General features: G+C 41.6%; 1 protein-coding gene across 1 annotated transcript in view; it reads left to right on the top strand.

Annotated features, from left to right (window-relative positions):
- The window catches only part of LOC118358669 (ephrin type-B receptor 1-like), a 163,747-nt gene that overhangs the window by 38,326 nt on the left and 113,387 nt on the right, over nt 1-12,034 (top strand). Inside the window, exon 2 of the mRNA XM_052480447.1 lies at nt 304-368. Coding sequence (XP_052336407.1) covers nt 304-368 — 65 coding nt within the window. The remainder of the gene's footprint in view (nt 1-303; nt 369-12,034) is intronic.

The raw sequence follows: 12,034 nt of genomic DNA, 5'->3' as shown, positions 1-12,034 counted from the left end.
TGGAGAGTGGTGGTGATCGCTCATACTGTGTCTCTCAGTCAGTTTGACAGTAGTGAAATGTAATGAAATGTGTAGAGTGGGCTGATCTGTCTGATTTCGTCTGGCCCATTGGTTAAAGGGCTGATACACTTCCAGTAATTAGATATTTAAGATCTAGCTCATATCAATGGTTTTCAATGGACTGATAAGTAAAAATGGGCTTACACAAAAGTAATGGAATGAGGTGTTTTACAGTAACAGGTGTTTGCATTGGTAGTACTGTAGCAGAAATGTGTATTGAATCTCTCTCTCTCTCCCCTACAGAGACAGTGATGGACACGCGGACGGCAACAGCAGAGCTGGGTTGGATAGCGTATCCTGCCTCTGGGGTAAGAACACTCCACTTCATCTAGACCAGTGGTTCCCAAACTTTTTATAGTCCCGGGCCATACCCCTTCAAACATTCATCCTCCAGCTGCGTACCCCCTCTAGCACCAGGGTCGAATCTGTTTGTTTTTGTTGCCATCATTGTAAGCCAGCCACACACACACACACACACACACACACACACACACACACACACACACACACACACACACACACACACACACACACACACACACACACACACACACACACACACACACACACACACACACTATACAATACATTTATTATACACTTATTTTTGTCACAACCCGGCTCGTGGAAAGTGACAAAGAGCTCTTACAGGACCAGGGCACAAATAATAATATGATAATAATCAATCATTTTGCTCTTTATTTAGCCATCTTACATATGAAACCTTATTTGTTCATCAAAAAATGTGAATAACTCACCACAGGTTAATGAGAAGGGTGTGCTTGAAAGGATGCACATAACTCTGCAATGTTGGGTTGTATTGAAGAGAGTCTCAGTCTTAAATCATTTTCCACATAGTCTGTGCCTGTATTTAGTTTTCATGCTAGTGAGGGCCGAGAATCCACTCTCACATATGTACGTGGTTGCAAAGGGCATCAGTGTCTTAAACAGCGCAATTTGCCAAGGCAAGAAACTCTGAGTGCAGTCCTATCCAGAAATCTGGCAGTGGCTTCTGATTAAATTACATTTTCACAGAACCGCTTGTTGCAATTTCGATGAGGCTCTCTTGTTCAGATATCGGTAAGTGGACTGGAGGCAGGGCATGAAAGGGATAACGAATCCAGTTGTTTGTGTCATCCGTTTCGGGAAAGTACCTGCATAATTGTGCTCACTCAGGTGCTTTGCTATATCACATTTGACATTGTCCGTAAGCTTGAGTTCATTTGCACACAAAAATCATACAATGATAGAAAGATCTATGTGTTGTCCTTGTTAATGCAGACATAAAAGAGCTCTAACCCTAACCCTAACTTAATCATAGCCTCAATTTTGTCCCGCACATTGAATATAGTTGCGGAGAGTCCCTGTAATCCTAGATTCAGATCATTCAGGCGAGAAAAAACATCACCCAGATAGGCCAGTCATGTGAGAAACTCGTCATCATGCAAGTGGTCAGACAAGTGAAAATTATAGTCAGTAAAGAAAACTTTAAGCTCGTATCTCAATTCAAAAAACATATCAATACTTTGCCCCTTGATAACCAGCACACTTCTTTCTGTATGTTGTAAAAGCGTTTCATGGTCGCTGCCCATATCATTGCATTATGCAGAAAATGCACGAGAGTTCAGGGGCTTTGCTTTAATAAAGTTAACCATTTTAACTGTTGTGTCCAAAACGTCTTTCATGCTGTCAGGCATTCCCTTGGCAGCAAGAGCCTCTCGGTGGATTCTGCAGTGTACCCAAGTGGCGTAGAAAGCAACTATTTGCACGTGTGTTACCTTTCCACTACTGTATGTCTCCCTGTCATGGCTTTTGTTCCATCAGGACAGATACCAACATATCCATCAGTACAGATACCAACATATCTTGACCGCCAAAGTCCATTTGATGTCATAAAGCTACCCAGTACTTTAAAAATATCCTCTCCTGTTGTCCTGGTTTCCAGTGGTTTGCAGAAGAGGATGTCTTCCTTAATTGACCCCCATAAACGTAACGTACATATACTATATTGTAAGAAATTATTCTGGGGTTAATTGAAATTGACAACAACAACAAAAAATAACCAACATATACTTTATAAAAAATGAATTGCAAGTCTGTTGGCTAGCAGTAACTGACCCAGCTTAGACACCTCACCCCTCTCCCCACTGAAGACCGGGGTTCAATTCCTTGCTCCAACATTTATCTCTTTCTCCCACCTATCTGTATCTCTGTCATTTCAGAACTATCTCAAAGTGCCAAATACCCCAAAAGTTGATTTGATTTGATTTGTTCATTTCATTTTACCAAAATAATATAAGAATATATCCAACATAATATGTTGGTCAAAATGTGTCTTTCATTACCAACGAGAGAACATTTTGTGATTGAACTCATTGGAAGTCTGGTTTTTATCACCTTGCATTTCCTATCTTGCCAAGTGACTCTGTTTTTAGATGATTGTGGGTAATAGTTTTTTGAATTTACGATTCTGTCACATGTTGTATGCATGTTTGAAGAAAGAGAAGTATACTTCTATGTTAGTATTTAGCTTGTTGTGCCATGATGTGTAATTGACAGAGGTGAGACCAAGTCATTGTTTTACAAGTCCCAAGTAAGTCAAGTCTTAGCACTCAAGTCCCAAGTCAAGAAAGACAAGTCCAAGTCAAGTCTCAAGTCAAGACCGCCAAATATCAAGTCAAGTCTCAAATTCTAAGCTTTCAGTTTCGTGTCTTACACAGGTCATAATAGTCGTAATGGTATATTACATATTACAATAGTATATTACACTTACGCAAATCATGAATGCTTTTAAAAATATCTATATATTTATTACTTTCCAAATAAACGTTATATTTCCATGGAAATACATGGATAGCCATGAGAAAGACCCCCCCCCCCAATAGTGATCGACTATCGAGGATCGCTATGGGGCGCAATCGGGCGATGTAGGCTTGTACACAATCGCCCAACCTTAACACACACGCACACACTCGCTCTGTGTGGTTACCGTAGGCTAACGTATGTCAATAGTTTTAGGAACAGCAGTAACATCAGGTAGGATTTAGGCTACCAACTGCCTAGCCAGTTGTAGCTCAATCTTGGATGCAATGATCACGTTCCCACACTGACTGTGTGGAGGCTTATTGATTTAATGTTACATTAGCCTACATGATACACCAGTAAAGTAATGAAATATATATTGCTGTTGGCTATATTAGCAGCTGTAGTTGGCTATATTTAGCTGTAGTTGGCTATATTTATGCAGCTTCAAATGTCGAACAAAGTTGGAAATTGTTGCACCTCCGTCTGTAATTTCCGTCCTGCATGTTTTGCAAGTTGCAATCCATTTTTTGTTGATACAGCGTCGTCTTTATATCCTAAATTAATAATTTTGGGTCTCATCTTTCCTCTGCACTGACACGCACAACTTTTTCTCAGCTGGCACAATTTGATTGGCTGCTGTCCGATTCAAACTGTAAACCATTAAATGAAGAGTTGATGAGCTGCACACTTTTTAAATATTTGGGTTTAGGGAGGGTGTCAAGTCAGGTCGAGTCATAAGGCTCAAGTCCAAGTCAAGTCACAAGTCATTGGTGTTAAAGTGAAAGTTGAGTTGCAAGTCATGTGACTCGAGTCCACACCTCTGGTAATTGATAATGATAAACGGATATCAAAACCGTCAAGCAAATTAATATTCAATGAGGACAGCACCCATTCCCACATGTGTGATTGTCAATGGAAGAGGCAAGTTTTAGAATCCTCAATTCTTGCTGCCAGGTAGTGCTGGTGGTTTCAACACTGCTTGACAATGCCTGCCAAATTGGTAAATTATCAAATTCAGAAAACAATGTTAAACATTAAGAAGTTAAGAAGAAGAGCTCTAATTCTGTATTAGACAGGATTCAAAACATGATGGTGTTGAAAAGCTTTAGAGAGAGGAAACCACATCAAATAAGAAGGTATCTAATTCTGCTCTAAGCAGGGCTTCAATCACCTAAATAGTTTTTTCAATATTTTCTGTTAGTGCTCCCAGTCACTGGCAAGGTGTTGCACAACACTTGATTAAGTGGTGTTACAACACACCGTGCAATATTTCAAAACATCTCAGGATTATGTGTTTCAATACTCAAGTAAAGTTACGTTTTCCTCTCTTTGAAGATGTTGGCAGCTCAGTTGCCACTAGTTTTGGTGTTCCAAAGCACTTCATTTTAACAGTGCATTGTTGATAATTCCACCCTGAAGGATGCAGTTACACACATTGGTTATAAATTGATGCTTAGTCTAGGATATATAATTCTTCAAATTTAAATTGTTACAAAAGCCACAAACAATCTCATTAAATCCCTGTGAACAATAAAACACTGTTAGGTCTAGTTATGTATTACTTGCTGAAGGAAAGTCACACTCAGTGACGCCGAGTACACAACGCCAGCTCAGAGCTACCACATTGAAGATGCTATCGGAGGAGACGATGGCCCACTAGCATTGTGGAGAGGAAATGAAGGTTGTTTTCCACTCATGGCCAACGTTCCCTGAAAATACCTGTGTATCTCTGCAACAACCACTCTGTCTGAAAGTGTTTTCAGTACAGCAGGCAATATTGTCACTCAACTCCGAAGTCTTCTAAAACCATGTGAATATGCTCGTTCTCCTTGCCAGAAACCTTTAGGTAGACCTAAGACATGCTAAAAAACAACTAGAACTTATTGTTCTTATTATTGCAATTTCTTATTTCATTTTAAATGAAGCCTATATTAAAATCCAGATGCATATTTGAAAGACATATCCTATTGGATAGGCTAAAATATTTGGTCAAGCCTTGAAAAACTTACTTGCACTTGTTTGTTTTGTTTGCGCTATTTGGCTATTTCCTTACTTATTTTTTGTTTGCCACTGTATCTAAACAAGTGGTAGTCTATTATTATTATTATTATTACCACACCCTGCTGAAAAAAAACAGCAGAGACCAGCATTGGAGGGTCATGCTGGAGATCAGCCTTCACTGTGTTTTTGCTGGTGACCAGCCTTCTCTGTGTTTTTGCTGGTCCCCAGCCTTCACTGTGTTTTTGCTGGTGACCAGCCTTCTCTGTGTTTTTGCTGGTCCCCAGCCTTCACTGTGTTTTTGCTGGTGACCAGCCTTCACTGTGTTTTTGCTGGTGACCAGCCTTCACTGTGTTTTGCTGGTCCCCAGCCTTCACTGTGTTTTTGCTGGTGACCAGCCTTCTCTGTGTTTTTGCTGGTGACCAGCCTTCACTGTGTTTTTGCTGGTCCCCAGCCTTCACTGTGTTTTTGCTGGTGACCAGCCTTCTCTGTGTTTTTGCTGGTCCCCAGCCTTCACTGTGTTTTGCTGGTGACCAGCCTTCTCTGAGACCAGCCTTCGCTGTTTTTGCTGGTCCCCAGCCTTCACTGTGTTTTTGCTGGTGACCAGCCTTCGCTGTGTTTTGGAAACTGGAGACCAGCCTTCGCTGTGTTTTGGAAACTGGAGACCAGCCTTCACTGTGTTTTTGCTGGTCCCCAGCCTTCACTGTGTTTTTGCTGGTGACCAGCCTTCGCTGTGTTTTGGAAACTGGAGACCAGCCTTTGCCTGAGCCACATACACAAACGTTATAACATTTGGGTATGATCAGTTTATGGCTACTTCCCATATCTTGAGCTTGAGACCACAGTGGTCAAGCACACTTTTATAGAGTAAACTGGCTATTAATCTAATTAGTCTTGTCACGCCCTGGCCATAGAGAGGCTTTTATTCTCTATGTGTTCTGTTTTGTCTTATTTCTTGTTTGTTTCACGATAAAAAAAAATATTTTGCATCTTCATAGTGGTAGGCATATTGTGTAAATCAAATGATACAAACCCCTACAAAAATATATATTTTAATTCCAGGTTGTAAGGCAACAAAATAGGAAAAATGCCAAGCGGGTGAATACTTTCGCAAGCCACTGTAGCCTATAGGATATTTAAGCTAGCCTACCTCAAAACAGATGTTAGCCACTGCACCATGATCTACCAACAACCACTCGACTTCAATCTTCTTTATTTTAATGGATTACAATACAGTATTTTTACGTTTAGGTGGCTAATGAGCAATGAGATGTTTTAGGAGATAACTAAACTAGTTGACATGTTTCAGGTAGCTAAGCTACCTAACTTGAAGACATGGTATCAGTGCTTGGTAAACAACTAGCCACCTAGGAAGTTGATATAGTGTACATCAGTCCAGTCAAAGTTACCAGGCAGAAGATGTTGATTTATTCGTAGTCAATGACATTGGAGCACTGAAGAGGGGCTTTTGCTCTTGCTCTCCTAACAGGTGCTGCGGTGACGTAGTGTCCCCATGAGTGATTGCACCATAAGCCAATCACGCGCAACAAGAGAACCAAATACACCTACACTCTGTACTTTCCTCTGTCTTCCCCTCCACTACAGAAAGCACATAGCGAGGCTAAAACAGCTGCATTTTGAAGCTGCCTTACTCAACGCAAAATTTACCAAAACAATAATACAATGGGAAAGGGACCACCTATGCTTCATTAGATCAAGCAATTCTTTTAATAATATATATTTATTTTGCTTACTGATATGATATATTGTTGTGACATGAAATAATAGAATTGCATGCAAATCTCCTAGATATTTGTGGGGCTCTGTTTGTTTCCTATATTTCCTAACTCCTCATTCATACTGTAGGCTCTGGCTGGTAGCCTGGTTTTGAGTTTTCTGTGCCATGTTAAGTGGGGAGAGAGGATGTGCATCCGCTGTGTCTCATGCAATACCCCAAGGGTATACTTTAGTTTGAGCACACTTAGATTCCAATTTCAAGCTTGCCAAAAGATTAATTAAAACGCTTAGATCTCGCTCTGAACAATTAAGTTCCACTTATGTGCTACAATAAGTGAAACATTAAACATCAGAATTGGTCAAATCCAGAGGAGGCCAAGAAATGCCAGAGGTCCTTCTTTGCATGATCAGTTGGGAGAGCTTTAACGTGCCATTTTGTAACACTCAAGATTAGATTCTGTTGATTATATGTGCATGTCATTAAGATTTATTAAAATTCACAAGACAGTGCCATATTCAGATTGACAGATTGACATTGATAGTGATTTAAATTGCATTTCCAAATGATAGTAAGTCTCATACTTGATCGATTCACACTTGATGATTATAGAAACGGATTCAGTTTTTTTTTATATAGATAAAAAGTCATTTAAAACTGTTTATTTTACAAAATGGAAAATTAATAATGTTCTGCAAAATTAGGCGCATTTAGGCCCTTAGGGTTTGCTGTTTATGGGAATTTAATTAGTGAGATTAATTTAAATGAATATAGATTATATGCAGCAATATTCAAATCTATTTTACAGATGAATGATCAGCAGCAACAGGATGTGAAAATAGAATGTGAAAATAGTTGAAAATTGTCATTAAATTTTAAATTTAATAATACAAACTTCAGAAACATTTTAAACACCAAAAACACTACCATTTTTTGGGGGGTGCGGTTTTAGACTGCCCCCTGTCAGCAAGTCATTTGGGCTCCCGGGTGGCGCAGCGGTCAAAGGCACTGTATCTCAGTGCTAGAGGCCCTGGTTTGATCCTGGGCTGTATCACAACCGACCCGGATTGGGATTCCTGTAGGGTGGTGCACAATTGGCCCAGCGTCGTCCAGGTTAGGGGAGGGGTAGGCCGTCATTGTAAATACGAATTTGTTCTTAATAACGGACTTGCCAAGTTAAATAAAAAGTCAATAATATCTTTGACATAATGATGAAACAGTTTTTTGAAATTGTCCCTCTCATTTTCATCAGGTACTCTGAGTAAATCCAGTGTTTTTCTATAGTCTTCTACTCATATGGACACTGAGTCCCTATAGACAACAGAGGGAGATGAGATTGCAGGGGTTTTCAAAATTGTAGGTTATAAAGTGAAGAACAGTGAGTTTTCTTCCTTCAGATAAATTGAGTGTGTGGTGAAATACAGGCATGACCCGGAGCTAGATGCTCTGTTAGATTAAACGTTTAGTGGGTCAGAGAGAAACAATGAATTGAGAAGATTGAACTGGGCACTCGTGTGTTGGTGTGTACGGGATGTACAGCGATTTGGGTGAGTGTGGGAATAGAGGAGACTGCCTGTGAAGCGCCTGTACCCCTCTATCATCCCTCCATCCTCTGATCTACAGGGAGAACTCGCTATGGAGTCAGAGTTTATCCCTCGCTCACATTCCCACCACACTCCTCTACACCAAGCCTTCTGATAAAGTCTGCTCTTCTTCCTCCCCAAAAACATGCATGACATGGATGTTGATCATTACTTGTTTAACCTGGGGATGGTGTAATAGAATCTGAAGTTAGATTAGACTCTTGTATCTGTTCCTGATGCTACACAGATATTTAGAGCCAGGTTCTAACTTCAGTCAAGAACCCACTGCAATTGTGTCTAATATATTCTACCATTACATACAGTACATACAATAATTAATTCAGTGGTCAGTTTATTAGGTACACCCATCAAGTACCAGGTCGGACACACCTTTTCCTCCAGCACAGCCTGAATTCTTCGGGGCATGGAAACATTGCTGAATTGGTATCAAGGGACCTAACATGCCAGGAAAACATTCCCTACAACATTACACCACCGCCACCAGCCTGTACTGTTGACACCAGACAGAGTGGAGCCATGGGCCCATACTGCTTATACCAAACAGGGATTTGTCGCACCAGGTTTTTTCACTACTCAATTGCCCAGTGTTGGGGATCGCGTGTACACTGGAACCACTTCTTCTTGTTTTTAGCTGATAGGAGTGGAAGCTGGTGTGTTCGTTTGCTGCAGTAGCCCATTTGTGAGAAGGACTTACGAGTTGTGCGTTTTGAGATGGTGTTCTGCACACCACTGTTGTATTTGCCTGTTTGTAGCCCGCCTGCTAGCTTGCACCGCCATTCTCCTTCGACCTCTCATCAACAAGCTGTTTTCGCCCACAGGACTGCCACTGACCTGGATGTTTTTTGTTTGTCGCACCATTCTTGTAAACCCTAGACACTATCATGCACAAAAAGCCCAGTAAACCGACCTTTTTCTGAGATCCTGGAACCGGTGCACCTGGCACCGACTGCTTAGGTCACTCGTTTTGCCCATTCTAACAGAATGCCTCGATGCCTGTCTGCCTGCTTTATATAGCAAGCCATGCCCACTTGACTCATAAACATTTTCTAATTGAAACCCCTCCCACCAGAAATGACTGTTCTTTACACAGACACGCACACAAAGAAAACTATGCACCAGTTGATTTTAACTCCTGATTTTCTGTTTTTGAGCCCACAATATAACTCTCTGCTATAAGCTATACAGGCCTGTATGAGTAGGAACAAACTGTTCCAAAACCCTGCTGTGTTCAAACAGCTTTGTGGTGTTTCATCCATCTTTCCTTTTTGAAGCAATCTTTCTTTTTATTCATGATGAAAGAGGAACATACTGTTTTCTCGCTGAAGGAGAGATTCATTTCCAGCTACAGTGCATTCGGGAAGAATTTAGACCCTTTGACTTTTTTAAAAACATTTTGTTTCATAACAGCCTTATTCTAAAATGCATTGAAAAAAATGTTTGTGTGTATTTTAGCAAATTCATGAACACATGTAAAAAACTACGTAAGTATCCACACCCTTTACTCAGTAATTTGTTGAAGCACCTTGGGCAGCGATTACAGCCTTTAAACTTCCTAGGTATGATGATGCTTCGCACATGTATTTGGAGAGTTTCTCACATTCTTCCCTGCAGATCCCCTCAAGCTCTGTCAGGTTGGATGGCGAGTGTCGCTGCACAACAACTTTCAGGTCTCTCCAGCGATGTTTGATTGGGTTCAAGTCCGGGCTCTGGCCGGGCCACTCAAGGATATTCAGAGGCTTGTAACGAAGCCACTCCTGCGTTGTCTTGGCTGTGTGCTTAGGGTCGTTGTCCTGTTGGAAGGTGAACCTTCACCCCAGTCTGAGGTCCTGAGCACTCTGGAGCAGGTTTTCACCAAGGATCTCTCTGTACTTTGCTCTGTTCATTTTTCCCTCGAACCTGACTAGTCTTCAGTCCCTGCCCGCTGAAAAACATCCCCTAAGGCATGATGCTGCCACCACCATGCTTCATCGTAGGCATGGTGCCAGGTTTCCTCCAGATGTGACGCTTGGCATTCAGGCCAAAGAGTTCAATTTAGGTTTAATCAGACCAGAGAATCTTGTTTCTCATGGTCTGAGAGTCTTTAGGTGCCTTTTGGCAGACTGGGCGGGCTGTCGTGCCTTTTTAATGAGGATTGGCTTCCATCTGGCAACTCAACCATAAAGGCCTGATTAGTGGAGTGCTGCAGAGATGGTTGTCCTTCTGGAAGGTTCTCCCATCTCCACAGAGGAACTCTGGAACCATCGGGTTCTTGGTCACCTCCCTGACCAAGGCCCTTCTCCCCTGATTTCTCAGTCTGTCCGGTCGGCCAGCTCTAGAAAGAGTCTTGGTAGTTCCAAACTTCTTCCGTTTAAGAGTGATGGAGCCCACTGTGTTCTTGGGGACCTTCAATGCTGCAGAAATGTTTTCGTACCCTTCCCTAGATTTTTGCCTTGATACAATCCTGTCTCGGAGCTCTACGGGCAATTCCTTCAACCTCATGGCTTGGTTTTTGCTCTGACATGCAATGTCAACTGTGGGACCTTATACTGTATAGACAGGTGTGTGCTTTTCCAAATCATGTCCAATCAATTTAATTTACCACAGCTAGACTCCAACCAACTTTGAGTCCCTGGCGGCGTAGTGTGTTACTGATGGTAGGCTTTGTTACTTTGGTCCCAGCTCTCTGCAGGTCATTCACTAGGTCCCCCCGTGTGTTTCTGGGATTTTTGCTCACCGTTCTTGTGATAATTTTGACCCCACGGGGTGAGATCTTGCATGGAGCCCCAGATCGAGGGAGATTATCAGTGGTCTTGTATGTCTTCCATTTCCTAATAATTGCTCCCACAGTTGATTTATTCAAACCAAGCTGCTTACCTATTGCAGATTCAGTCTTCCCAGCCTGGTGCAGGTCTACAATTTTGTTTCTGGTGTCCTTTGACAGCTCTTTGGTCTTGGCCATAGTGGAGTTGGGAGTGTGACTGTTTGAGGTTGTGGACAGGTCTTTTATACTGATAACAAGTTCAAACAAGTGCCATTAATACAGGTAACGAGTGGAGGACAGAGGAGCCTCTTAAAGAAGAAGTTACAGGTCTGTGAGAGCCAGAAATCTTGCTTGTTTGTAGGTGACCAAATACTTATTTTCCACCATAATTTGCAAATAAATTTATAAAAATGTTTTTTCTCATTTTGTCTGTCATAGTTGAAGTGTACCCATGATGAAGATTACAGGCCTCATCTTTTTAAGTGGAAGAACTTGCACAATTGGTGGCTGACTAAAACCTTTTCTGTCCCACTGTATATGTGTGTGTTTGTCTGTGGTTGTGTGGATGAATGAGAGTGTCTGGGCTAAGGTGTGGAGAATCAGAGCAGGTGGTCAGTCCAGTTCAAGTGTTCAGCAGTCTGATGTCTTGTGGATAGAAACTGTCTCTGAGTCTGTTGGTGTCAGACCTCATGCTAATATTTATGTTTCTTGATCCCATTCTTTTGCGTTTAGATTTGTGTGTATTGTTGTGAATTGTTAGATACTACTGCACTGTTGGAGCTAGGAATACAAGCAATAACTCCCACAATACCATCTGCCAAATATGTGTATGTGACCAATCAAATTTGATTTGATACCGCCTGCCCGACGGTAAGGGAGAGAACAGCTCATGGCTGAGGTGTGTAGGGTCCTTGATGATGCTGCATACCTTCCTCAGGCACCATTTTGAGAATTTAGTATGTCTTGGATGGGTGGGAGCACTCAAACCTTCCACCTCCTAAACCACTTTTTCCTTCATAGACGGCCCAGATCACAGTAATGAGGAGGAAGAGCACTCAAACAGACCCCCCAGAGTTCACAAATTTAAACTAG

This window comes from Oncorhynchus keta, chromosome 26, assembly GCF_023373465.1.
Source record: "Oncorhynchus keta strain PuntledgeMale-10-30-2019 chromosome 26, Oket_V2, whole genome shotgun sequence".
Lineage (NCBI taxonomy): Eukaryota > Metazoa > Chordata > Actinopteri > Salmoniformes > Salmonidae > Oncorhynchus > Oncorhynchus keta.
Note: the sequence above shows the minus strand (reverse complement) of the source record. Positions and strands in the feature narration are given on the sequence as shown.